Source organism: Balaenoptera ricei, chromosome 20 (assembly GCF_028023285.1).
Source record: "Balaenoptera ricei isolate mBalRic1 chromosome 20, mBalRic1.hap2, whole genome shotgun sequence".
NCBI lineage: Eukaryota > Metazoa > Chordata > Mammalia > Artiodactyla > Balaenopteridae > Balaenoptera > Balaenoptera ricei.
The window spans coordinates 12,105,301-12,131,832 of NC_082658.1; the positions used below are offsets into that span (position 1 = coordinate 12,105,301).

Below are 26,532 nucleotides of genomic sequence, written 5' to 3' on the forward strand. Positions count from 1 at the left end.
CAGCTGGAGATGGGAGGAGAAAGCCCCCTCAGCGCCTCCCCCACCTTCCCAGGGCACCTTTGACCCAGCAACCCACCTCTGGCCTTGACCCAGCACTGTGTCAGAGGGTTGAACTTCCGGTGTCCACCTGTGCTTTGTCCCATTACTGAGGGTGGGTCACCCTGATGACTCCATCAAGGCTATGGCTGGGCACTTCCCCTTTTGTAGTTACTAAGTATTTCGTGGGGAGGGACTTTGAAATGGTGTGATATCCCCTTCCTCTTCAAACATTGGATTCATTTATCTATATCAGTGTGACTTGTGGATTTTTATTCGCTTCAATCCGTTATAATTTGTCACTGTCACTGTTTAATTTTGGTGATTGAATTGTCTCAGATTTGGCCCCTTCAGCTGGATCATCCTCTGAGAACTTCCTGTGTTCCCAGCTCACCCCGAACCTCCCAGTCCCTGGAATCAGCCATTTCTCCAAGGAGCCCAGTTCCTTTCCTCAGAGAATTTTAGAAGCCAAGTTCAGGGTGCTAGGTGTGCTCGTTGCTACTGGGGTGTTGCTGCTCTCAGGCCTTCTCAGAGGGCAGAGCTGGCTGTGTGTTCTAGAAATCACGACAGCCCACTGACACCTCCAGCTCTAGGCACCCTGTCTGACCCCACAGGGCTCATCCTGGCTGGTTCCTTCCCCAGCTTCAACTCCTCGTAAGATCAGCCCACCTGTGCATGCCCAACCCCCATTTCTGCCACCACCCTCTCCCCGTGGTTGCACTCAGTCCCAAGTCTCCACTCCAGGCCTGTCCCTGAATGGACACTGCCCTCCACTGGCTCGGCTCTGACCCTGCACTGGGCCATCCCTCCCCACCCACTAGGGCTATGACACTCCGGGTTTTCATGGATCTGGAAGAGGGCAAAAATGCAAGGCAGTTTCTGTTAAGGGCGTAACAAGCCACGTGCCTAAATGGTTTGGGCATTGTCCTGAGGACTTGTGCCATCCCAACTGGCCTGGCCCACGGTAACCAAGGGTGACATCTCTCCCACCCAGAACGGAGGCGAGTGCTAGGTGCCCATCTCATTGTTCCAGGCCGCCTCACTCTGCATGTCTCAGGGAGTCCGGCTGCCTCCGGGCGTCTGGGGGTGGGGGGTGGGTACACGGGGTAGGAGGGAGTAGTCTGGGCTGTGCTGAGATGCAGGCTGACATCAAGAGCCTCTTGCACACACACTGACCCTCATGTCCCCCGCAGAGGAGGAGGATGTGCTGGCCTTCAACCTGCAGCGCCTGGCCACGCTGGCCTCAGCCTGGTCCCTGGTAGAGGCTGCTGGCCTGGACAGCCCCGCCTCCTTGGCCCAGCCCCCCACTGCCGACTCCTGCAGGGCTCCCACGCTCACCCCCCGTATGCAGATCCTGCAGCGCAAGGACACCTGGACCCCCAAGACCAAGCCTGTGAGTGGGGGGCCCTGGTCGCCCCCATTGCCCAGTGCCGTGACCTGGGGGAGGCCTCGAGTGCCCAGGCTGGCCACCTTACCCACCCCATCTTGGTCCCCTAGCGGGGCTCACAAGCCCCTGTGCCCCTGCCCACTAGGTATGCCCACTGAAGGCTGCCATCGACCGGCTGGACACGCAGGAGGTAGAGATGCGCGTGCAGCTGGCGGAGTTGCAGAGGCGCTACAAGGAGAAGCAGCGGGAGCTGGCCCGGCTGCAGCGCAGGCGTGACCATGAGTATGGCCCAGGCTGGCGGTGGGGCGGGGAGACACCCCCAGTTCAGGCACTGGGGCAGATTGGGCACAGCCCAGCCCAGGGCCACCGCCTTGTGGGCAGAGGTCAACCTGTGTGTGCTGGGCTGAGTTGGACCAGAAGCGGGGGCCTGGGAGGGTCCCCAGAAGTGGTGGAAGGTTGAGGCGTTCACTCAGCAGAGAAACCAAGGGAGAGTGGGGGGGTGGAAGAACCACCCAACAGAGACTGGTGCAAGGCAGAGGCCAGTCCTCATGATAGGAGGGCAAAGGGTGAGAATAGTGGTGTCTGAGGGGGCTGGGAGGCCGGGGCAGGATTGGGGTGTGGGAGGGCGGAGGGAACCCCTAAAGTTGCCGTAGCAGTGGGGGGAGCCCACCTGACTGGAGTGTGCAGGACGGCTGGAACTGGGAAGCAGGGATGGTGGGGGCAGCAGGGACGCTGGCTCAGCCTTGCTGTCTGTTTGGGGACCAGGCTCCCCAGGCCAAATCTTGGGAGGGCCCGCCCGCCCCCTGCCACAGCCCCCAAGGGCATTGCCCTCTCCTGGACCCCTGTCAGGGAGCCAGGACGGGCGTCAGCCTCTGACCACCCCTCCTGTGGCTCCCAGGAGAGACGAGAGCTCACGGAGCCCTGCCAGGCGAGGGCCCGGCCGGCCGCGGAAGCGCAAATACTCCAGCTTGCTGCCTGGCCTGCGACCCAGCGAAGGCAAGAAAGTCAAGTGAGTCTTGCATGCATGGGCCCCAAGGGGTGCCTGGGGCCGGAGGTTACTCAGTGGCGCTGGGCTGGCCCAGGTTGCCCTTGAGGCCCGGGCAGTGGGGGCTGGGCTCCTCTCTGGCTTCCGTGGCCGCTGGGCCTCCCTCACAGCTTCTCCTGAAGACCCAGAACCCCGGGCCAGCCGCGGTGGGGAGCGTCTGGGGCACTGAACCCCTAGCAGACAAGCCCCTCCCCCTGGGCCTGGGGCGTGGCCACACCAGCTCCACGCACCTGGCCGTGGCCGGGGCCGTGGCATCCCTCCTGCCTAGCCCCAGCCCCCACCCGGCCCCACGAGTGCGAGGCGGCGTTGCGTAAAAGCCTCTTTATCTGCACCGTATAGAGTCGTTGGTCACGCTGCGGTGCTGCGCACGGCTGCCGGCGCGCGGTTATTATCCATTACCCGCCCGGCGCAGTCATTGGCGCACTCCCGGGCCTGGTATAATTGTCCTTCTCGGCTACAAATTGCCTCTCCCGGCAGGCCCATTTGCATAAATCCTCGAGCTCCTCCAAACACGATTGGCGCGGCGTGTGCGCACTGCATCAATCCTGATGATTTGGTAATAATAGTTAAATCGGCACTAAATGGTTCCTTCAATTAAGACAGAGGCAAAAAATTAATCTCAGGGCTTTATGTCACAAAACATTAGCAAATGCGGAGAAGGTTACAGGGAGGGGAGTTCGCGTAGGCTGCTGTGGGCGGGGAGGGGATGCACCATATGGCTGTGGGGCCTCCCCAGGCTGTCCCTCCGCCCTGCCCAGGTGTCACCCGGCGGGGGCTCCAGGGGCCTCCCTTTGAGGACCAGCCAGAACTGTAGGGGCTGCTGGCTAAGACCAGAGCCTGGCAGGGGGCCCTGCTGGGGAGCCCCTGGCGAGGCTGCCCCATGCTTTGCTCGAGCCCGCCTGGCGCCAAGCCCCTGCCTGACCCTGGAAGCCCCATCCTGGTGCTTGTATTGTGGCCACTTTCTCCACTGACCTGAGAAAACAGGCCCTGGCTGGACGGGGAAGGAAACCAAGGCCAGGGCCCTCCCTTCCTAAGGATCGGGGTTCCCTCCTACCCTCTCCCCATCTCAGGCTCCTACCCACTCTCCATCCCTCTGTGGGGCCCCTGCCCTTCAGTAGCTGCTGACAGTTGGGCCCAGGCAGGAAGTGGGAGGGCCGAGGCCCGGGGGCCAAGCATGGTTCCGGGCCGGCTTCCTGCCCGGCCTCTCTGGGCAGGAAGGTAAAAGTTGACGTCTGGCCGCACAAGGCCAGGGCCGGGCCAGGGCCCTCAGCCTCCATCTGTGACTCATTTTCATTAATGCTGTGTGGGTAAGGGAGGGAGTAGGTGAGAGGCCCAGCCCCCAGCCCCTGTCTGGCAAAGGACAGGCAGCCAAGCTCCCAGCCTCACACCTGTGGGACACAGGGAAACAGGCTCAGAGTCAGCAGCTTCCAGGGCCCCATCTGGGAGCTGGCTTGGGGGTGCAGAGTTCCTCCTTTGAGACGGAGAATTGAGGGCAGGGAACAAAGCTCTGAGGGGTCTGAGCCCAGCACTGGGGGTCCCTGGGGGCTAGGAGGCAGAGCCTGGGCACGAGTTTCTCTGGCTGCTGCCCCCCACATCCTCTTCCTGGCAGTGGCAAAGATGCTCGGGGTGGACCCCTTTCTCAGGGGCCTCTCCTGATGCCCTCTTTGTTCCTAACTACGGTAGCTGCTGGCCTTTGCACTCACTAAGTGACCTTCGTGAGTGCAAAGGCCAGTATGATCCCACCCCAGCCTTGCAGAGAGGCACAATTTAAAGCATCCCCATTTTCCAGGTAGATAGACTGAGGCCACAGCACAGGTCACACAGTGGCCCAGCTGGCCACAGACCCCTGGCCCCTGAGCACTGGGCTGCCCCTCCCCAGTGGGCAGAGGGGGCTAGCTAGGTAGCGGGTGCCCAGGTGTCTCAGCACTGGCTTGGCCCCCCTGGCCTCCCAGCAGCTCTGTGTGCTTAGAGGAGACTGGCCCAGGGGCACAGCCTTGGCCGGGAAAGACGCAGGGCCCTTACAGGGGCAAGTGGGTCTCCCAGACATACAGCTGCACCACACGACCCACCACGGCGCCCTGGCTGCCGCCACAGGGACTGTCTCGGGGACAAGGCCCAGGCGCCCAGGTGTGACCTGCACCCCCCGTGCTCCCAGGGCAGTGCGGTCCAGCCTGAGCCTGCTGTGCACCGAGCTGCGGGGCGGCGATGATGAGCCCTCGAAGAAGCGAGGCCGGCTGGAGAAGGGCGCCTACGTGGGCCTGCAACCCGCATCTGCGGTGAGTCCCACAGCAACCTCACCCTCAAGCCCGGGTGCAGGATGTCAGATGGACAGGACAGGGGGCAGGCGGTAGACCAGCCCCAGGCCAAACACTGCCACCCCGCCCTGCCCCGTGCCACCATCCAGCTGGGGCCCCACTGCTCAGATGAGCAGACCAGGCCCAGCGAGCTTCATGTGCCTCACACAGAGGCGGCCTCTGAAGCTGCAGGTATGACCAGGGGCCGGTTATGCTCCGTGACACCTCCCCTCCCTCTGCTCACTCCAGCGGGAGGAAAGGAACACACAGTTATCATAGGTCACAGGAAGGCTTTTCGGGAGGGAGGGCCCACGATGTCCACCATGTCAGGTGCATACCTGGTGTAGTGGGTGGATCAAGGGCACTGCCCCTCCCTTGGGACAGGCTCCCCCAGGGGTGCCAGCACCCCATTCCTTCTCAGTGCAGTGGGTGCCTCCCACCCCTCACCTATTCTAGGGTCCTGGGAGGGACAGGTGAGAGGTGGGTTTGAGTCTGTTGTCACTTTGCCTGTCCCTCCCAGAGCAGGAGGCTGGTCCCTCTCTCTAGGACACGACAAACACTTGGGCCCTTGGCCTCCCTCTGCCAAGCTGAGTAGGCTGGGCCGTCCAAGGCGGCTGTGAAATGGGGGACAAGACAGGCACAAATTTAGGCTCCAGTGGGCAGGTCCTGTGCCCCGGGGCCAGACTCCCTCTCAGGCATTTTGGAGGGCAGGGCCAGCGAAGTGCCACCTTTCAAGCCCAGCACTGGCAGAGGGGAGGCCGAAGGTCACAGGGCCGTGGCTCAGGGTGGGGGACCCGGTGACTGCAGCCTCCACCTGCCCGTTTACAGGAGAAGGTTCGGTGCAAGAAGAGCAGTGGTCAGGGTGACCTGGCATCTGCAGTGGCCCACAAGGTGGCCCAGCTGAAGCCGAAGGTCAAGAGCAAGGGGCTGCCCACCAGCCTCAGCCCCTTCCGGCGGAAGGAGGCCACCCCAGGGGGTCGCATCCGGAAGAAGCTGTCACGAACCAAGAGCGCCAAGGTGTCTGGGGCAGCCCGGCACCCACAGACGGATGGTGGCATTGCTGGCAGGGAGACACCTAAGTTCCCAGCCCAGCCGGCAGCGGCCGCAACACATGAGGCAGGCAAGTTGTTGGTCTGAGCAGTGCAGCAGGACCTCCATGGTCACTGGGGGCTGGGGGAGTGGGTGGGCGGGAGCTGGAACAGCCATCAGAGCCTGGTCAGGGCTCACTGCGTATGCCGGACACAGGGAGAACCTCTCACTGGCCCAGGATGGGTTCTCCGTGCCCCACCCCCTCACGGGGCGCCACAGGGAGAAAAGAGGCTGCTGGATGCATCCTGGAAAGAGGGGCTAAAAATAGCCCTTCTGCCTGCTCCAGCCCGCCTTCCTGCAGTGTCCGGCCGGGTGACCTGGAGGGGTTATCTGGCCCCCAGCAAACGCACATGTCCAGAAACAGGAGCCTGGAAAAATAGATGCTTCCTCACTGCCAGCCCCTGCCCTCCCCCCCAGGTCCCGCCTGAGAAAGAACAAAGGGAGGGAAGAGGAAGCAGGAAACAGGAGGGCATCTGGCAGGGGGACGAGGGAGGGGAAGGGGCTGCCCTGGGGAAGGGGATCCCCAGCCCTGCAAGGTGGGTGCACCACTGCCCAGCGCATAAGAAAGGAAAACTGAGGCAGAAAAAGGGAGGTCAGAGAGGCAGCCCCTTTTCCTTTCTGGTCCAAACACCCTCACCTGGACACCTGGCCCAGGTGCCTGCCCTCGAAGCAGCCCCGGGATGACAATGACGGGCTCCACTCAGCCCCCAACCCATCCGTACATGCGAATGATCCGCTCCCCCGACCCCACCCCAAAATGGCACTGCTCTGATGCCAAATCACCTGGACCACCCGCCTCTCCCTAGGCAGCGGCTCGGACAGTGAAAACTGCAAGGGTCTATTGGAAACAGAGGCACCCGCCAAGGAGCCCGGGCTGGCACTGCACGCCGGGGCCCGCGTGGCCGTGCTGGGGCCCTCGCCCTCCTCCGTGGTCAAGATGGAGGCCAACCAGAAGGCCAAGAAGAAGAAGGAGAGGCAGGGCTTGCTAGGTACCCAGGGGGCGAGGGCGGGCTGGGGCAGGCCTGGCCCGTGAGGGCCCCAGCAGGCAGCTGGGGCTCCTGCGACGGCCTCCCTCCCTCCCTCCCCAGGGGCCTGCCGCCTGTCCAGCCCCGAGAGTGAGGTCAAGGTCAAGAGGAGGACGGTGAAGGCCAAGGTGGGCAGCAAGCTGGAGCAGGCCCCGGGGCGCAGACCCCCAGGTGGGCCCGGCAAGAAGAAAGCCAAGGGCAAGGCCAAGGGCAGCCTGCGGGCAGAGCCGGGGGCCGCACCCGGCAGGGAAGCCCTCTGCAGCCCCACCCGGGCCTTCACCTGCCACGAGGAGGGCAGCAGGCTGGCCAGTGAGCGCCTCAAGAGAGCCACGCGCAAGAGCACGGTGCTCCAGCCAGGGCTGCGGGTGAGGGCCAGTGGGCACCCCAGGGTCCTGGGCCCAGCAGGGTGGGTGCCAGATGTGAAAGGCCTTCGGGGACATTTACTCCACTCTTTTTCTCTACTTGCTACACCAAGTCACACTCTGGGACTCATATTCAGGGTCACACTCAGGGTCAGCCTGAGTCACACCATGGTCAGGCTGGGGGCAGGAAGGCTGGGGCCACCCTCACCTCAGCCCCTCCCCTCCGACAGCGGAAGAACGGGGCCCTGTCCATCGCCCTGTCGCCCCGCAACGCCAAGGCCATCCTGGGGAGGGGCAGGAAAGCGGGCAAGGTGAAAACCAAGGCTGTCGGCAAACAGGTAGCATCCCCACCCCGACCTTGGGGCCCAGCCAGCCCTGACCCCTCCTGCCCTTCCCAAGAGAGCTGACACTTCTGACCCCCCAGGGCAAGGGCCGGGCGGTGAGCCGGCTGCTGGAGAGCTTCGCAGTGGAGGACGACTTTGAGTTTGAAGACAGCAGCAGCCTCTCAGAGGAGGAAGAGGAGGAAGAGGAGGAGGCCAGTGGCCCCCTGAGCGCCGAGCAGAGCGCCGCCTTGGGTGAGCGGCCGGGAGGGGACGCTGAGCGTCTGGGGCCAGCAGTGGGCGGGTGGGGGCCAGGTGCTGACACCCCCATCTCCCCAGCACGCTCATGCACCATCCACAAGGAGGACCTACAGGACGGGCTGCCCGTGCTCATCCCCAAAGAGGACAGTCTGCTCTATGCGGGCAGCGTCAGGACCCTGCAGCCCCCCGACATGTAAGGCCCGGGCGTGCTCGGGGAGGGACGTGGGCTGAGGCCTGAGCGGGAGGTGGTGGATGCGCAGGCCTGTCTCATGCTCCCCTGCCCGTGCCCCTCAGCTACAGCATCGTCATCGAGGGTGAGAGAGGCAACCGGCAGAGGATCTACTCACTGGAGCAGCTGCTGCAGGAGGCGGTGAGGGGACAGCCCCTGCTCGGCTCACCACCCCAGGGAGGTGGGCCTGGCTGCACCCAGCCCCTCCCGGGCACCCCTTGGCCAGCCCTGCCCACTCACGGCCGCCACCCCGACTGGTCCCGCAGGTTCTTGATGTCCGGCCACAGTCCAGCAGGTACCTCCCGCCCGGCACGAGGGTCTGTGCCTACTGGAGCCAGAAGTCCCGCTGCCTCTACCCAGGCAGCGTAGTGCGAGGTGAGCCCCGCCCAAGGACCCCCAGGGAGGCCCATCAGCCCCTCCCCTTAGACGAAGCTGCAGATGAGAGGCCCCTCCGAGCCCCCACCCGAGTGCCAGGGAGGGGACCCTGTCTCTCAAGGAGGGCCTTCCGCCAGCCCTGCTTCCCAAGCCTGAGCCGGTCAGACAGAGCAGACGATAGCATCAGCTCCCTGGTCGCCAGGAAAAGGCGAGGGGTGACCTGGGGTGAGGACAGGGTGGAGCCTCTGGCTGTCCAGAAGGCCTAGCAGAGGAGGGGCCCCAGAGCCCCAGACCTGAGGGTTATAAACTGGTCACCTGGGCACCAGCTTTCCTGGGGTAAATCCTTCTGCCCCCTCCCCCAGGCACAGGTTGTGGGGGCCCTGCGGTCTGACAGGTGCGGGGGCAGGTGGGCGGGCAGGCCTCAACCAGGCATGTGTTTGCACACATGCGCGTGTGCGTAGGGAGAGGTCGGGGCCCCGCGTCCCTGTGAGTGTGCCCTGGGATGCGGGTGATGGATGGCGGTAATATTGCCTCTCCGGCCGCACTCCGGGAGGTGGAGGGGAGGCAGGCTGCTCCCAGCTGCCATGGCAGCTCCAAGGTCAAATGTGATCAGGGAGCAGAATATCCCAGCATCATCTGTCAGGCGCTCCGGAGCCCATGCTGTCATCCTCCCGTCCCGGCCACCTGGCCACCAGGGAGAACCCCGTGGGCCCCGAGCAGAGGGCCCCGTGCTCAGGTGGGCCCTGTCTCCAGGCGCCTCCAGTGATGAGGAAGAGGACCTGGACTCCGTGGTGGTGGAGTTTGACGATGGGGATACTGGCCACATCGCCGTCTCCAACATCAGGCTGCTGCCTCCGGACTTCAAGATCCAGTGTGAGCCCCAGGGCCCTCCAGCGTGGGGTCCTTACCTTTCTGGGTCAGCCCCTATGGCTGGAGTTGGGCTGGGCCTCCCCTGGGCCCAGACAGTCTCCCAAGGAGGGAGCAAGGGGAGGCAGTCACCCCGACAGCAAGCGCTGAGGCCACTGGTCCACTCTGCAGGCACAGAGCCCTCACCAGCCCTGCTGGTGTCCAGCAGCTGCCGAAGGACCAAGAAATCTTCCTGCGAGGCACCCCCGCCTGGTGAGGCCACTGCTCCCAGCCTGTCTCCCAAGGCACATGATGGCCCTGAAGCCTCAAAGACCTCCGGGAAGAAATCCGTAGGCAAAGACAAAGCTGGTACTCGCGGGACTGCGGGGACCTCGGGTGGGGAGGCACCCTCGGGAGTGGGGGGGCCAGAAGGGGCGGGCAGGTAGTTCCTCTGACTCTCCCTGGCCTCTCCCCAGGCAAAGCGGAGCTCCTGGCCTCCGGTACCAAGCCCTCCGCGGGGGCCTCAGACCACTTCCTGGGCCGCCGGGGCAGCCCGCTGCTGAGCTGGTCAGCGGTGGCGCAGACCAAGCGGAAGGCGGTGGCCGCGGCCGCGGCAGGTGGCAAGGGGCCGGGTGTGCTGCAGAACCTCTTCCAGCTCAACGGCAGCACCAAGAAGCTGCGGGCCCGCGAGGCACTGTTCCCCGTCCACAGCGTGGCTGCTCCCGTGTTTGGCAACGGCTTCCGCGCCGACTCCTTCAGCAGCCTGGCCAGCTCCTACGCGCCCTTTGTCGGCGGGGCCGGGCCCGGCCTGCCCGGGGGTGCCCACAAGCTGCTGCGGGCCAAGAAGTCCGAGCGGGCGGAGGCCGAGAAGGGTGGGCGGCGGCGGGCTGGCGGCGAGTTCCTGGTCAAGCTGGACCATGAGGGCGTGACCTCCCCCAAGAGCAAAAACTGCAAGGCGCTGCACGCGGGTGACAAGGACGTGGGGCCCAGGCCAGGGAGGCCCCTGCCCAGCCCCAGCTATGGGCACCCGGCCCTCGTGGGCAAGGACAGGAAGGGGCGGTCGCCTGTCCACCCGCTGCCCATGGGGCTGGCGCTGCGCAAGTTCGCAGGCCAGGCCGAGTACCCGCTGCCCTGCGACAGTGACTGCCACAGCTCCTACTCGGACGAGGAGGAGGACGGGCCTGGCCTGGCCCCCGGCGTGCCCTCCCGCTTCCTCGCCCGCCTTTCCGTGTCCTCCTCCTCCTCGGGCTCGTCCACCTCCTCCTCCTCGGGCTCCCTGTCCACCTCCAGCCTCTGCTCCTCGGATGACGAGGGCTCCTCCTACAGCTCAGACGAGGAGGACCCAGCCCTGCTGCTGCAGACCTGCCTCACCCACCCGGTGCCCGCCCTCCTGGCCCAGCCCGAGGCCCTGCGCGCCAAGGGGGCTGGCCCACACCCGCACGCCCAGCGCTGCTTCCTTTCCAGGGCCGCGGTGGCCGGTGGGGGCGTGGGCGCGGGCCCCAGCGGTGGCAGACCCAGGCTCAAGCGCAAGGAGGCCCTGAGCTTCTCCAAAGCCAAAGAGCTGTCCCGGAGGCAGCGGCTGCCCTCCGTGGAAAACCGGCCAAAGATCTCAGCCTTCCTGCCCGCCCGGCAGCTCTGGAAGTGGTCGGGGAACCCCACACAGGTAGGTGGGCCCAACCATGCACACTTACACACAAGACACACCATCTGTCTCTCCTACACACTCTCTGCGTCTCTCTCTGTCATCCTGTCCTGTGTCCCCTGCCCGCCGCCTGTCCCCAAGGCTCCTGGGTCCTCACCGCCCTCTGCCCCTGGCTGTCTCCTACAGAGACGTGGCATGAAGGGGAAGGCCAGGAAGCTGTTCTACAAGGCCATCGTCCGGGGCAAGGAGACGCTTCGCATCGGGGACTGTGCCGTCTTCCTGTCGGCTGGGCGGCCCAACCTGCCCTACATCGGCCGCATCGAGAGCATGTGGGAGTCGTGGGGCAGCAACATGGTGGTGAAGGTCAAGTGGTTCTACCACCCAGAGGAGACCAAGCTGGGGAAGCGGCAGAGCGACGGGAAGGTGGGGCCTGGGGGGGGCAGGGGATCCGGGGGTGTGGGCAGGCTCAGACTGGGGGGCCTGGGAAGGGGTATCTCAGCAACTGGCACCAGCAGCCAGAAGGGGAGTGGTCATCTATGGACATCCCTCACCCCCGGTTCCCACACCTCAAGGCCTCCCGGCCCAAGGGTGCCGTGGGCCCCACAGGGAGTAACACGGCTGAGGGCTCAGGCCCCAGAGCCAGGCCACCTGGATCCCTCCCCAGCTGGGCCTTTGTGGCTCCCCATGCAATGGGTGACAGTTTCACCTTGTGGGAGACTGTGGCCCACAGCAGCCTGTAGCACCAAACAGGTCCTGCCCTCAGCAGCCCATGTCCCCCACCACGGGCCCGCTGATCCCTGCCTCCCAAGGTCAACCCAAGACAGAAAATGCCCCCAGCTCACTCTCCAGTCTTCCCTGAGAACCATGTTTGCAGACGGTGCAGAAACAAGTGTTTTTCCAATTCTGCCAGCCCGCTGGGGTTCCGGGTGCAGACCCTGGCCACACAAGAGCTTAGCCAGAACTGAGGGTCCCGGGTCGGGTGGGGTGCGCTGGCCAAGGCCAGACCTGACGCCGAGCACTCCTCGCCCCCCTTCCCCAGCAGAACGCGCTGTACCAGTCCTGCCACGAGGACGAGAACGACGTGCAGACCATCTCCCACAAGTGCCAGGTAGTGGGGCGCGAGCAGTACGAGCAGATGACACGGAGCCGCAAGTACCAGGACCGGCGGGACCTCTACTACCTGGCGGGCACCTACGACCCCACCACCGGGCGCCTGGTGACGGCCGATGGTGTGCCCATCCTGTGCTGAGCCTGCACAGACCGGCTGCAGGTGACCCACCCGCCCCGCCATGCCCAGCGCCAGAGCCACGGGGACGTGAGGACGTGAGGACCCAGCCCCACGCCTCCAAGCGGGAGGCTGGCCCACACCTCGGAGGGGCAGGTCTGAGCAAATATGCAAACCCACCAAGGCAAGATCCAGGCTTTTTTATTATTTTCCCTGGAAAGAGAGAGAGCTTTTGGGCATCAGAACCCAGTTCCATCCGTCTGCTGCGGAGGGTCAGCTGTGCCCCGACTGGGACCTACCGGCCCTCTCTGTTTTCCCACATCGGCAGTTCACGAGAGATTAGAATCCAAGCCATATTTTCCCTAGTACCTCCGACTGTCTCCCACCAGGGAAAGCAGAAATCAGGTGTGTTGTCTATTTATTTCTCTATGTAAATATTGTATTTCTGCGGGAAAGTTTTATGGAAAAAAAGCCGAAAAGGATTTTTTTTTCCTCACACGCGTAACGAGGGTATGCGTGCGTGAGTGTGTGTGTGTGTCTATGTATGTGTGTGTGTGTAGAGATTTTGTTCTGGGGGGGGTTTTCTTTGAAAATGCACTGTTTTCCTCAGCCTAGCTGAGTTCCAACTGGGGCGTCTGTGACGACAGAGGCAGCTGGGGGCGGGGGCAGGGGGGCCAGAGGGCACAGGAGAGGTCGGACAGGACCCTAGGTTACACCTGTTGATATCTTGGGGGGACTGTCTAAGATGGAAGTCACACTCAAGTTTATTTCCTTTTAATTCATCTCCTGGGAAAAAAAGGACTGGGGGGGCGGGTTTGACGATGAGGGTCCCTCGGGGAGAGAAGGGATGCCAGAAGCAGGCTCCCCAGCCCGAGAGTGTGACAGCAGCCATATATGTATCTTACCTCTGTTTAAAACAAAGCAAAAATGAACAAATATTTTAAACTATCGATAAGAAAAAGTGATGTTTTGATTTTATTTCCTGAATGCTCCAAGTTATTTCTGATTTCCGTCTCAATGGCCAGCTTGTCCAGCCTCCACTCAGAGCAAGGAAGGAACTGGCCCCCGCCAGCTCATGTGGAGGTTTCTGGGACTTTTCTGTGGCCACTTGGCAGGGCCGCTGGCCTGGCAGGCTAGTGCTTGGGGCACAGAGCAGGGTTCCTCCTGCCCACAACCCAGCCTCGGGTGCATGGAGCAGCCCTTCGCCCAGCGCCCTGGCTACCGTGTGCCGTGTGGGTGTCCCAGACCCTCAGCACCACCCCTGTAACCCTGGAGAACTCATCACACCTTCACTTCTCCTGAGGCCAAGAGGGACAAGCAGGGCAAGCCAGACCCGTGGCCCAGCAGCCCTTGTCCCCGAAAATACGCACCGAGGGCCACGTGCTCCTATGTCTCACCACACTAAGTCTCCCCTGGCCACACTGGGAGCCCCAGGAAAGCCCCCCAAGTTAGCCACTGCTCCTTAGGACGGGCTCTTGTGTGCCCCACAGACACAGGCCAGGTACCTGGGAAATAAGGGATGTCAGTGGGTGCCCAGGCCCCTTTTTCTTTCCAACCAGGAAATCACCCCTCCGCCGCTCCTGGTGGCTTCACGGGAAGTATAGGGACAGGGAGGGGTTCCCCTGCACCCCAGCTTTCTTCTCCCACCCCAACTCTCCCCTTTGTCTCGGCTCGAGTGCAATATTTCATTCCTGGTGGTCGTCCTGGAGAGGCGGCTGAGGTCCTGCTGGCGGCTGGGGAAGTGGGAAGATGCTGTGAAGCGACGCGGCCAGTGCCAAGGCGTGTGCGGGGAAGGCCCAAGCACAGAAATGAGAACCTGAGGCTACTTCCAGCCCCAAGCACCGAGGCAGGAGCGAACGAACAGGCAGCCTTTTCTTGGCCCTCCTGCCCTCCCATTGGTTCTTCTCCCTAGTCCATGGATTTTTGTCTTTTGCTTTTCTCTTCCCGTCCCCCTCTGTCCGTGTGCGTGCGGACAGCGTGGCCCCTCCCACCATGGTTAAACCTGGCAAAAGCACGACTCTTGTAAATGTGTAAACTAAGAGGATGGTTGAATTTTTTTTTCAATGTAAACACTAAAAACAAACAAAAAAAAATACAAAGGTTTTATGAACAGCAAACTCTATGTAAAGGCATTTTAGTATTAAATTTTTTATTGATAACTTGCTTAAGAATAAATATATGAACTATTGTGCAGGTTTTCAATGGTCCGGAATCCTAACTGCACCCCAGTGTCCGTGTGCGTGTCCCATGGGGACTCCCTGGAGGCCTCAGAGGCTAGGGTCTCAGCAGATGAGGGACTGGGACATCTGGGTCAGGCCTACCTCGGCTGCAGCAGCCGAGCAGAGCCCCTTGGGGTGCTGGGCCCGTGAGAGGCACATGCAACCAGGATGATTTTGGGGTGGCCTTGGCCTTTGAAACCCCCCAGGATGAGGGTCCCTTATCTTAGGAGATCTCCCCCATGGTGAGTGAGATGTTCAGCCTGAACCAGTCCATGTGGCCAGGCCGGGAGGGGAGGAGTGGAGGGCACAGACACAGGAGGAAGGGTGGTCCCCAAAGTGCAGGGGAGGGGTCTGCGCAGACCAGACAGCAGACGCCCTCCTCAAGGAAGGCATGAATTTACTCATTTGACAAACATTTTCAGCTGTGCAGGAGTAATAAACAGCAGTCCTGATCATTCAACAGCGGGTTGGCCTCCCAGGGCCTGAGGGGTGTTGGGCGGGGGTACATCTCAATGCATCCCCGGGCCACAGAGCCCCAGCCAGTGAGGCTGCAACCCCGAGGGCTTTCCAGGAACCCTACCAATTTGGGGGGTGCTGTTTTTCCTCCACCTCTAGGACCCCCTGGGGAGGGACCCCCTCAGCTGGGATTGGGGACCCTGATGAGGGAACCCCAGGTCAGGGCAGATAAGCACGGGGCATGGGGCTGTGACCACTGTGACCAGCACTCCCCTCCCCCCCAGCGCGCCCCCGCCCCCCGCCCCCGCGGGCCATTTGCACATATGCACAGACACACTGCCAGCCCACCCACTCTGGGGCTGCCCCGGGGCCAGCCCTGACCACGCCCCTTTCCTCCGGGAGAGCAGAGGGGCAAGACCCCTCCCTGGGATGCAAAAGGACCGGCCCGGCCCAGAGCATGGAGACCGAGGCCAGGCGAGGCCTGACAAGCTCTTCCCTTGGCCCCTTCCGAGCCCAGCAAGCAAGAGTGGTTAGAGTGGGACTCCTGAGCCGGCGGCCTGGGGCCGCAAGGAGTTGGGACAAACAGTCTGAGTGCCCAGGTTCAGCTGTGCCTGAAGGCAGGCGCCCTAGCCCTTGGATTCTCCGAGTCCATGAGTCAGCAGCCCCCACTTTGTGCAGGTGAGTTGGGTTTCCAGCTGCTCAGAAGGGAAGCCCAATTCCAAGGGCTTCAGCAGGGAGAGGGAGCGAGTGGGTCCAGAGGAGGCCTTGGGACCAGGACGAGTGACAGAAGAGGTCTGAGAAAGGAATGCCTGCTGATCAGGGTTTCTGGCTCAGAGCCCTTCTGTCGGGGGAGAAGTGGGCAGAGACCCCCTGTGAGCCTGGAAGACCCATCTTCAGTACCTTCGGTTACGTGCTGCAGCAGAGTCCACGCAGGACCTGGGCCAGAGCAGGGGAGAGGGTAGGTGAGGAACACAGCAGGTGGCCAGGAGGGCCGGAAGCTGGAGCCGGACTGTGGCAGAGGCTAGACCCTGAGGGGCCCTCAGTGCAAGACAGGGTCTGCACTGTCTGCTGGACGATGGGACACACCGAAGGCTCTAGGCAGAGAGTCCGAAATCAGATTGAGACCACTCCCTCTGTGACCCCAGAGTCACAGTTACAGAGGCTTGTCCAGCATCTGAGGGAGGAGTTGACACCAGAGAAAGACTAAGGGCCTGGGGTGGGGGCAGGAGCACAGGTTTGGGCTGGAGGGTGAGGGGGCCCTGAGGGCCAGAAACCAGGGAGGGGCGCCAATGGGCCCAGGAATGTGGGCAGGTGGGGGTGAGCTGGGGGGCAGGTGAATACTGGGTCACAGCAAGTGAGGACCACAGCAGGATTAGGTGAGCCCCCAGGGGTCCGTCCCCAGCAGCCCCATCTCCTCCTCCCCTCCCCCACCCACCCCCTCTTCCCACCTTAACTCAGACAGGGTGGCCCTTGCCTTCCAGAACCTCCTGCCTCCCAGAATAGGGCCTGGGCAAGGGACGGGGGTGGGCACGTGAGGCTGCAGAGCCCCAAGGGTTAAACACACGGGACTACGCTTGGATCAAGACAAACGAGCCATTATGTGAAATGCTGAAGCAAGATAAGTGATGGCATTGGGTGAGTGAGATCAATAAAAGTGATGTTTTATCAGGTAGAAATGACAATCTGGCTGATCACAATTTGTTTTTAATACCACAAACCAACTGGGGACAGGGGTTTAAATGTTCGTGCCCGGCTGGGGCGAGGTGGCTGGGGGCTGGGTGGGGAGCTCAGACCCAGGCCAGGGATGGGGGAGCTCGGCTCTGCAGCCTAGCCATTGAGAGGTCACCTGGGCACTTAGCCAGCCAAAGGCCGATGACCAGCCAGGCCCTTGGCGGCCTCCTGAGTCTGCGCAGAGGCCCTACCAGGTTAGGAGGGACCCACCTCTGGGGCCCCTGAGTGAGGAAGTGGACCAGGGCAGCACCAAATAGGGTGACCCTAAGGGCTCCCTGGCTCCCAGAGAGGAGCTGGGTTCCAGACCTCCAACCTCCATGCCCCCCGCCCTCTGCTGCCACCCCCCCCATTCCCCAGGGCTCCTGGTGACAAGCCAGCACCCCTCCCAAGCCATTTCTGCTCTAAAAGTCAGGCCACCTGCTGAGATCCAGGACCGTGACAAGAGCAGGGCTGCTCGGAGCACAAGGTCCAGGCAGACAGACAGGCTAGGGATCACCAAGGTGAGGCCCCACTCAGTGCGGCCCCCGGGGCCAGAGTGCCACTGGCAGGGGCGAGAAGAGGCCCGAGTGACTCGGGCCTCTGGAGAGAAGGACGGGAGGAAGTGGGCTGGGCGAGGTGGCCGGTGGGAGCGCAGCCCGGGACCACAGAGTCCTAGTCTGTGAACCGGGTCCCTGACGCTTGCCCACTTATGGGAACGGGGTGAGGTTCATGGGAGGTAGCAAGGGATTTCTGGACCCACATGTGGGCAGAGCCCTTTCTATGGGCCACACGCCACTGCCCAGGTAGGAAGAGAGTGACCGTCAGAGCCCTGGTCCGGGCGCCTCACAATGTCCACCACGCCACCCCCTCTACGCCCTCCTGCCTGGCAGTGACAAGGCTCAGAGTGTGGGGACATGCGCAGGCCCCGGGCTGGACATAGTAGAGCTGGATTCCACCCCACTGTCTGCCTCAGGGGCCCGACTCTCCCCCACTTGGGGATGCCTCAGCACCCAGGAAGCTGCCCCAGCAACTCCACCAAGGAGCCCCCTGGCCTCCCCAGGGGCTTGGCCGGGGATTGATGGGGCTTCCCTCTGGGTGCACTGGGGGCACTGCCTACCCTCCCCAACGAATATTCACGGAGCCATCTAGATGTCACATATGCATCCACTTGCTGCCCCTATGTGAGAGGGGATGCCTGGCGGGTCCCCAAAGCCACACCTCCCTCCCTCCACGCTATCCTGGGACCCCAGGGCCCCCATGCAGCCCCCGGCCCAGCCCTGAAGATGGCAGGAGCGTGGGGGCTGCTGGGGACAGCGCTCTGGGACAAAGAGGACCCGAGGGAGAGAAACGGGGTGAGCAGAGGGACCGAGGGTGGGAGCGCTCTGAGCGGCAAACTGGGCTGGGGGCCAATGTTCCTCCTTCCTGCCTGCCCCCCTTCCGCCTACCGGCTGCCCCTTCGCCAGGCTCCAGCTCCCAGAACTCGGCCTGACAGGTGCGCTGCTCATTTGTCAAGCTCTGTGTCCTTCTGAGGCCAGCCCAGGCCCCAGGGACAGTCTCCACCAGACCTGCCAGGGACCAGCCCCCCGGGAGCTGTGGTGCTGGATGGGGTGGTGTGGGCCCCGACGGACAGCACCGGGGCCCCTTCCTTCACCCCCCTCTCCAGGAGCCCAGACCAGCTCTGGTGAGAACAGAAAGCAGGTCAGTTACTCAAGGCATGGCAGATTCGGTCACACCTAGATAGCCTGGCCAGCACAGCGCGAGGCCGCTGCAGGACATGGGAACCAAGGCCATAAACCGAACAGTCTGGGAGGGGCAGGCCCCCTGAGTTGTTCCGCTCCCTGACTCCACATTCTGCTGTCTTAACACCCCCTCCTCAGAGGTTCCTGTCCCCGCCCCACACCCTCACGAGACGTGGGAGGGCCCAGTTCAGGCAGAAAGAGGACAGGCTGGCCTCCAAACTACTCCTCTGTGTTTGGTGCCATATTGAAGGGATCGAGTCTGGAGCCAGAGCTCTCCGGGCATTTACATCAGTTCTGAAGTTCAGACACGTTTCAACTTCTCTTCAGCCTACTCGAATCTCGACGGCTGGGGAGAAGGCCCTCCCCAAGAGGAAGAAGCAGCGTCTAGAAGCAGCCATCTCGGAAGAGCAGCCAAAGAATTGTCCTGTTACTTTGCTGACCGAGAGTGAGCCGCTCAGAACCGAGAGGAGGGCTTGGAACAAGCTTGCCACACAGCTGTGGGCACCTAATGCCACTGCAGAGCTTGGCAAAGCTTTTATTTTCTTAGGTTCCAAGTTCCCCTGACCGAATCCTTTGCCCCCGTCCTCTCCTTAAACTGAGCTTTCAGACGCTCTCCATCGCAAGCCACCCCAGCCTCAGGGTCAGCGGGGCCTACTCGAATGAGTGTTTCCCGCCTGACTGTGGGGCTCCGGAGGCAGACTGCATCCATCTTCACAAAGAAAAGGCAAGAGACTGACCCAGCATCCTACGCTTGCTGGGCCAATGCCTATTGTTCTGGGAAAAACTTCACCAGTCCTGTCTCCCTCGATGGAGAAGGACAGGGGCCCCTGGTGATACCCAGGGCTAGCGGGAAAGCAGCCAACGCCTCCCGCCCTTTCCAAACATCCTAGAATCAGCCATCCTGCCCATCAGAGAAGGACATGGCCTACATCTTTTCTCAACTCCCGCAGATGTGATCTGTTCCTGGCAAGAGCACAACTTGTTTCCATCTGTCTACTCATCCATCCATCCGTCTATTATTTCAACAAGTATGTGCTGAAGACCTACTGTGTGCTGGGCCCTGTGCCAGGCACCAGAATGAAGCGTCGAGGGCATTACCCAAAGTCCCCACCCTCCAAGAGCTTGAGCTCAACAGGGAAGAAGGTTGGCACAGAAACCATGGCATCCAGTGAACCCAGAAGCTGTGCAGGGCCCTCCTTAGCACAGAGCAGCTGCAGGCCGAGAAATCCAGGTCAAGGACCCGGTGCGGGGGAGGGGAGCTCCTCTCCCAGGAAACTCAGCCCCTGACAGAAGCACTTCTAGGGGCATCCACAGCTGCTTCCTTTAACCGGTTTAATCTGAAGAAAAAAATTACAGCTGAAGCAGCTTTCAGAGGACGGCAGGACTAGGGGTTTGCTGGGTAGGAACCGTCTTCCACTGGCATCACCTCAGAAAACAGTGACACGGAGAAAAACTCTAGGCCTGAGTTCTCAGCTCTGGGGCAGGCTGGCCCTGAGGCCAGCAGGAACTCTGCTCTTCCTGAGCCTGGGAGTGGAGACTGGGGCTCCACTGAGAAAAAGCGCTCCAGATGGCAGTGGGGTGGCTAAACCCGAGGCCTCCCACAGCCCCTCTGCCCCAAGGTTCCCAGCAGTCAGCAGCCTCAGGCTCCCCAATCCTACCCGCAGTGATGGAATGGTCCAGAGGCCTCCCCACAATTTGGTTTGCTAAGAGGGGAAAGTTAAAACCACCCTTTTTTTTTTAAATGGGCAGAGTACTTTTTATTTATTTATTTTATTTATTATTTTTTTTGGCTGCGTTGGGTCTTCGTTGCTGAATGTGGGCTTTCTCTAGTTGTGGCGAGCGGGGGCTACTCTTCGTTGCGGTGTGCGTGCTTCTCACTGCGGTGGCTTCTCTTGTTGCGGAGCACGGGCTCTAGGCGCGCAGGCTTCAGTAGTTGTGGCGCATGGGCTTAGTTGCTCCGTGGCATGTGGGATCTTCCCCGACCAGGGCTCGAACCCGTGTCCCCTGCATTGGCAGGCGGATTCTTAACCACTGCACCACCAGGGAAGCCCAAAACCGCCCTTTTTATTTGGGAGCTTTTTTTTTTTAAATAAATTTACTTATTCATTTATTTATTTTTGGCCGTGCTGGGTCTTCCTTGCTGCACACGGGCTTTCTCTAGTCGCAGGGTGAGTGGGGGCTACTCTTCATTGCGGTGCGCAGGTTTCTCATTGTGGTGGCTTCTCTTGTTGCGGAGCTCGGGCTTTAGGCATGCGGGCTTCAGTAGTTGTGGCGCATGGGCTTAGTTGCTCCGCAGCATGTGGGATCATCCTGGACCAGGGCTCGAACCCGTGTCCCCTGCATTGGCAGGCGGATTCTTAACCACTGAGCCGCCAAGGAAGTCCGTATTTGGGAGCTTTTGAACAAGTTTAAGATCTTGCCCCTTGTCAGGAAATCTGTTTTCACTTATAAAAAACAGACTCGGGGGCCGCCGGTGAGCAGGGGGAGTGTCAGGAGACTCCGCACTGACAGGGTAATTACATTTTTCTCCACCAGGTCCTTCAGCCGACCCCTCTGATCCTGGGCAAAGCATCCCAGGCCTGGGGCTCCCCGAGGTTCCTGCAATGGCTCCCTTCTTGGGGTGCACATTGGACGCAGGCTGGAAGTGGGTGTGGAGGGACCCAGTAAGAAGGGGACACTAGCCCACTGCCAAGGACAGGACGGCGCCAGGGCAGCCTCTGCTCAAGCCACCAAAAATTCCGTGGGATCAGCAGGGAAACCACGCCGCCCCAGCCCCACGGGACTCCCTCCTGAGGCCACCCGTGCATGCGGAAAGCCAAAGCGCTTGAAGGCTGCCCAAGGCCACTGTCCCAGTGGCCCAGAAGCCCCTGGCCCAGCAGGAACAGCCTCCTCTGCAGTCCACACCCAGATGACCAGGGAGAACTGCTTCACACAGCACATGTGAGGCCATGCGGGCAGCCAGGCCACACTCTAGTCATATAACCTCAGCCTAGCCAGTCAGGGTGCCTCTGCCACTGTGGTTGGTTTCGAAGTGTGTATGTGACCCAAGCTGAGCCAATCAGGGTCTAATCCTGGGATCCTCAGGTGAGCTGGAGATGTAAGCACAGCCCTGCTTCGAAAGCCAGGTAGGGTGCATGAGCCCACGGTAACGCAGGTGAAGCCTCTATCTCCTGGCTTGGTACCGGCCTCCTGCAGAACCAACCCCTGACCCGATCAGGTCACTAGATAAGATACAGGACGCCCAGTTTAATTCGACTTTCAGATAAACAAATAACTTCTAGTAGAAGTATGGTCCGTGCAGTAATAGGGATATACTTATACTAAAAATTATTCAACGTTTGAGATTTAAATTTAACCCAACATCCTGGGACTTCCCTGGCGGTCCAGTGGTTAAGACTCCGTGCTTCCACTGCAGGCGGCACAAGTTGGATCGCCGGTCAGGGAACTAAGGTCCCGCATACCGTGTGTCACCGTCAAAAAAAAAAAATTTTTTTTAATAAATAAATAATAAATTTAACCCGACATCATATAGTTATTTGCTACTGCGGGACAACGCGTTGAACTTGAAACCCAACTGTTCAAAATAAACTGGGTGCTCCCCAGCCCACCTGGCCATAAGCAGGTGTACCCAGCAGCTGTCCCTCATGGGACAGGAAGGGTGCACACAGAGGAGGCCGAGAAAGCCCTGAAGGAACAGGAGGCCACTGGAGCCTGCTTCTGCCTAAAACCCACGGCCTCCGTGGAGCCCTGTGATCTGCTGACTAAGGAAGAAGCAGCCCAGTTCTGGCAGGGGGAGGACACTGCCCTCCAGCCCAAAGGAGGGGCTAATGCCAGGGTTGGGGGGTATGCTGGGACTAAGAGGGGTAGCTCCCAGGTCCTCCCCTCTCTGCCTGTGCTCCTCTCCAGCACCAAGGGCACATCAGTCATCCAGAGCTTGGCCACCTGCCTCCAGTCCCTGCCTTGCCTCCTATGCTCTGGGAAAATGGGGGCAAGGGGTGTGGTTATGGCCACTCCTGTGTCCTGCTTAAAGAGTAGGGGGACAGCCTTGGGCATCTCGGGGAAGGGAGTGATGGGAGCTTCATAGTCTTGAGCCCCCTCCACCAGATGGGTGGAAGTTTGCAAAGTTCTTAGCAGGGTCTGTTTCTCTTGGCTTGTGTCCCAGCTATGGGCCCTTGGACAAGCCACTTGCCTGCCTGAGACCTGCTTTCTCTGTGAAAATGAGATGAAATGTGAGGCCAACAGGACAGCTCACTGGTGGAGACTCCTGCATGCTCTGTGTACCCCATGGTCTCTGAGCTGCTGCGCCTAAACAATGACACTATCTGCAGGGAGGGACAGAGATACAGTCCACTGGTCATTTCTTGTCTTCAGCATCATCTCCTCGTTTCAAGTTACCAGGAGAGGCAGAGACTGTGTTGCTCCAATATTTGTCTTTCCCTTTTTCCTCAGTAATAGAACCACAACTTGTAACTGGGCACCTGGCTGTCCAGAGTCAAGATCACATTTCCCAGCTTCCCTTGCAGCTATTCTGAGTTCTGGGCAATGAGGGTGAACAGCAACATCATGTGCAATGGGATGTGTCCTTAACATAGGGGCTGTGCTCTTCTTTGTCCTTTCTCCTTTCCTGCTGGTTAGAATGTACATGTGATGGCTGGAGCTTGAGCAGCCATCTTGGATCATGAGGAGGAAGCCACATTTGAGAACAGTAGAGCAACAAGACAGAAGGAGAAGGAGCCTGGGTTCCTGATGACTGTGGAGCCTCCAAAGCTGCCCTGGAGGCTTTATGTGAAAGAGAAAGAAATCTCTCTCTTGTTTAAGTCACTGTTATTTTGGAGTTTCTGTGGAAATGAAATCTAATCCTCACTGAGTGTTGGATCTGGTTCACTCCACCACCCATCTCTCAGGCTCTCCTTATCTTGCTGCTTGTCTGTCGGTGCTGAGGACTTCCACTTCCACCTCCTGCCATTCCCTCCCAGACCCCCCACCCCCATTCTGCTGGGACACCTCTTTTAAGAGTCTCTGGGGCAATGTGATCTCTGATGTGGTTCATTCTCAGTCCTGATGTCACTACCAGGTCGGGCCCTCTCACAGCACAGAGCGCTCATCACAGCCTGTAATTATGTATTTATTGTGGATTTCCTTGACTGCCTGCTTCCCAGGACTGTCATTAATGTGAGGGCAGGGCCCCTGCCTGTGTGGGTTCACCATTATGTCCCTGTGCCCAGCTCAGGACCTGGGCACAAGTGTGCACCAGGTGGGTGCTGGCCCTGCTGACACCACTGTCCTCCCCACCCCCACGCCTCAGCTCCCACAGCCCCTACTGCTTCCCACCCTCCTCCCTTGCCCTCCCTCCGCCAGTGCCCAGAGTTTCCTCCACAGCTCTCCTTGCTCTGCACCAGTCCTGATCTTGCACTGGATCTCCAAGCCCCAGGGCCTTCCAGCTATCCACACCAGCCACATTTCAGTTTCTGAGTTCTGGTTTCAGAGGTGAGGAAAGAATTGACACTGGAACTCCAGAAGCAGCTCCAGTGCTTACTGGTGGTGTGGCTTCACTTCTCAGGCCCTCCCCCTCTTCCTGTCCTATCAATGGGGATAATACCGCCCCCATCCAGGTAAGCATCCTATTTACAGGGGCATTAGGAAGATCAGGAGGTGGAACATGTTCCCCCAACCCCCAATGGCTAACAGTAAAAGACAGACAATCTCAAGTGCTGACATAGGCATGGGGCCACCAGAAATCACCCACACCACTGGTAAGAGAGGCGGTCAGGACTGACATTTAGAGAACTGGTGGCATCTACTAAAGCTAAATATTGCCTCCTCAGCAACCCCGCTGCCAGGCACAAACTCAGAAGACATGCACTAGAATGTTCATAGCAGCACTGTTTGTAAACTTTGGAGATTACTTGCATGTCCATTAACAGGAGACTGGGCGAATAAACTGGCATGCCCATACAACAGGATACAACCCGGCAATGCAAAAGAACACAGCACGGACACACACAGCATGGGAGAAATCACATAGCTCACGTTAAGGAACAAGGCCAGCCTCAGGACAGGCGGTGTGGCTCCATTAATAGGAATATAAAGATCAGGCAAAACTAATCTCTAGGGAGCACTTCTGGGGTTTGGGATGAGAGGGGGCACCAGGGAGCCTCTGGTGGGCAGTTATCTGGGTGGGATGGTGGTTGCATGGTGAACACAAATGGAAACTCCATCCACCTGTAAATCTGAGATTGGTGCTCTCCCCTCAAGATTTTTAGATGAACTGATTGATTGATTGATTGATTGATTTTTTAAAAATAAATTTGTTTATTTTTGGCTGTGTTGGGTCTTCGTCCCTGCTCGTGGGCTTTCTCTAGTTGTGGCGAGCTGGGGCTACTCTTCATTGCGGTGTGCTGGCTTCTCACTGCGGTGGCTTCTCTTGTTGCAGAGCACGGGCTCTAGGCGTGAGGGCTTCAGTAGTTGTGGCGTGTGGGCTCAGTAGTTGTGGCGCACGGGCTTAGTTGCTCCGCAGCATGTGGGATCCTCCCAGACCAGGGCTCGAATCTGTGTCCCCTGCATTGGCAGGAGGATTCTTAACCACTGCACCACCAGGGAAGTCCCTGATTGATTTTTTTTTTTTTTTTTTGGCTGTGTTGGGTCTTCGTTTCTGTGCGAGGGCTTCCTCTAGTTGCGGCAAGTGGGGGCCACTCTTCATCGCGGTGCGCGGGCTTCTCACTGTCGCGGCCTCTCTTGTTGCGGAGCACAGGCTCCAGACGCGCAGGCTCAGTAGTTGTGGCTCACGGGCTTAGTTGCTCCGCGGCATGTGGGATCCTCCCAGACCAGGGCTCGAACCCCTGTCCCCTGCATTGGCAGGCAGACTCTCAACCACTGCGCCACCAGGGAAGCCCCCCTGATTGAGTTTTAATTTTCTTTTTTTGGCCACACCACGCGGCATGCAGAAATTCCCAGACCAGGGATCGAACCCGTGCCCCTGCAGTGGAAGTGTGGAGTCTTAACCACTGGACCACCAGGGAAGTCCATAGATGAATTTTTAAAAAGAGGAGGCATGGTCTGGGGACACAGAACATGGGTCCACAGGACAGTCTTGTCACTGTAACCCCCCAGACCAGCCCTCATTCCTCCTCCTCTATCCCCTCTTCGATTCAGGACTCGCTGGTCTCCCGCCCTGAGGCTCCGGGCTCTGCACAGCCCCCCAGCCAAACCGCACACTCCCAGCAGCCATGTGCTTCTGTGCTCTCATGCTCCTTCTGATCCGTTCTCTCTCTTTGACCTTGACAGGCATCACCACACTGGCCTCCCTGGCCTTGGGTCGGGGCTGTTCTGACAGCGCCAAGGGCACCTGCACATCCTGACCCTGTACGCCAGAAGGTGCTCGTGCTCTTACGGACACGCCCTCCCCACTCCTGAGCAGCATGCCGTCCGCCTGCCCTGGCTTCCTTCCACACAGCGGGAGAACCCAGGTCTGAGATTGGCACTCCTGATTCCAGGCCATCAAATCCCAACTTCTGATCTTGGCCAAGTCAGGGATGGCAAATTGGTCATCTTATGGGCCAGCTGCAATTGATTAGAGGGCTGCCTGGAGAATGTGCTGAGAAGGATTCTGAGGCCACCTCTGGGCTCCTCAGAAAAGAGTGGCTGATGGATTAGTGACATCTGCCATATGTGATGGAGGAATGCAAGGCAACCTTGCTGTCCCTGAGGGCCATCTTCACTCTAAAACTCCCACTGCCCCCATACAGGCTCCTCGAATCCCACCAAACCCACCACCTCCCTGACTACAACGAATGCTTATAATGACAGCTCACGTGTATTTATTGAGCCCATAATTACCAAGTACAAGACTGCTAAGCACATCACGTAGATTCTCTTTCAACCTGCCTGATAATCCTGTTATTATCACCACATGACAGGTGGGAAACCAAGGTGGGGTACCTGGTCCAGGTCCCCTGACTCCCACATAGTGGGGTGTGCACACAGCCAGACTCCCCAGAGCCACATCCTTGGACCTCGAGGTTTCACCTCTGTGCCCTGTGCCTTTCTTCACCTTCTCCAGTGCTTCAACTCCTACCTGCCCTTCAAAGCCACCTCAAGTGCCACCTCCTTCCCTCATCTCCATTCTGCAAGGAGTCCCCTCCCTCCCGAACCTCCCAGGGGTCCTTGGCTCAGGGTGCCTCATCCTGAACTTGTTCTGGCTGTACTTGTTGGACCATGAACTTCACACCTGGAACACATCCTTTCCTCCTTGGAGCCTCCTGGGGCTGAGACA

The 26,532-nt window shown here is 60.2% G+C and overlaps 1 protein-coding gene across 3 annotated transcripts in view; it reads left to right on the forward strand.

Annotated features, from left to right (window-relative positions):
• The window catches only part of BAHCC1 (BAH domain and coiled-coil containing 1), a 56,693-nt gene extending 42,369 nt beyond the window's left edge, over positions 1 to 14,324 (forward strand). For 2 of the 3 annotated variants that reach the window (XM_059909003.1, XM_059909005.1), the window contains exons 11-27: positions 1,230 to 1,429; positions 1,569 to 1,705; positions 2,322 to 2,432; positions 4,624 to 4,744; positions 5,591 to 5,886; positions 6,662 to 6,840; positions 6,940 to 7,241; positions 7,469 to 7,576; positions 7,663 to 7,813; positions 7,898 to 8,012; positions 8,114 to 8,189; positions 8,315 to 8,423; positions 9,177 to 9,296; positions 9,462 to 9,638; positions 9,746 to 10,932; positions 11,098 to 11,334; positions 11,951 to 14,324. In XM_059909003.1, the coding sequence (XP_059764986.1) occupies positions 1,230 to 1,429; positions 1,569 to 1,705; positions 2,322 to 2,432; positions 4,624 to 4,744; positions 5,591 to 5,886; positions 6,662 to 6,840; positions 6,940 to 7,241; positions 7,469 to 7,576; positions 7,663 to 7,813; positions 7,898 to 8,012; positions 8,114 to 8,189; positions 8,315 to 8,423; positions 9,177 to 9,296; positions 9,462 to 9,638; positions 9,746 to 10,932; positions 11,098 to 11,334; positions 11,951 to 12,160 (3,836 nt within the window). In that variant the 3' untranslated portion in view covers positions 12,161 to 14,324. The remainder of the gene's footprint in view (positions 1 to 1,229; positions 1,430 to 1,568; positions 1,706 to 2,321; positions 2,433 to 4,623; positions 4,745 to 5,590; positions 5,887 to 6,661; positions 6,841 to 6,939; positions 7,242 to 7,468; positions 7,577 to 7,662; positions 7,814 to 7,897; positions 8,013 to 8,113; positions 8,190 to 8,314; positions 8,424 to 9,176; positions 9,297 to 9,461; positions 9,639 to 9,745; positions 10,933 to 11,097; positions 11,335 to 11,950) is intronic. The other variant, XM_059909004.1, reaches the window with a different exon arrangement.
• The last annotated feature ends 12,208 nt before the right edge of the window (positions 14,325 to 26,532 follow it).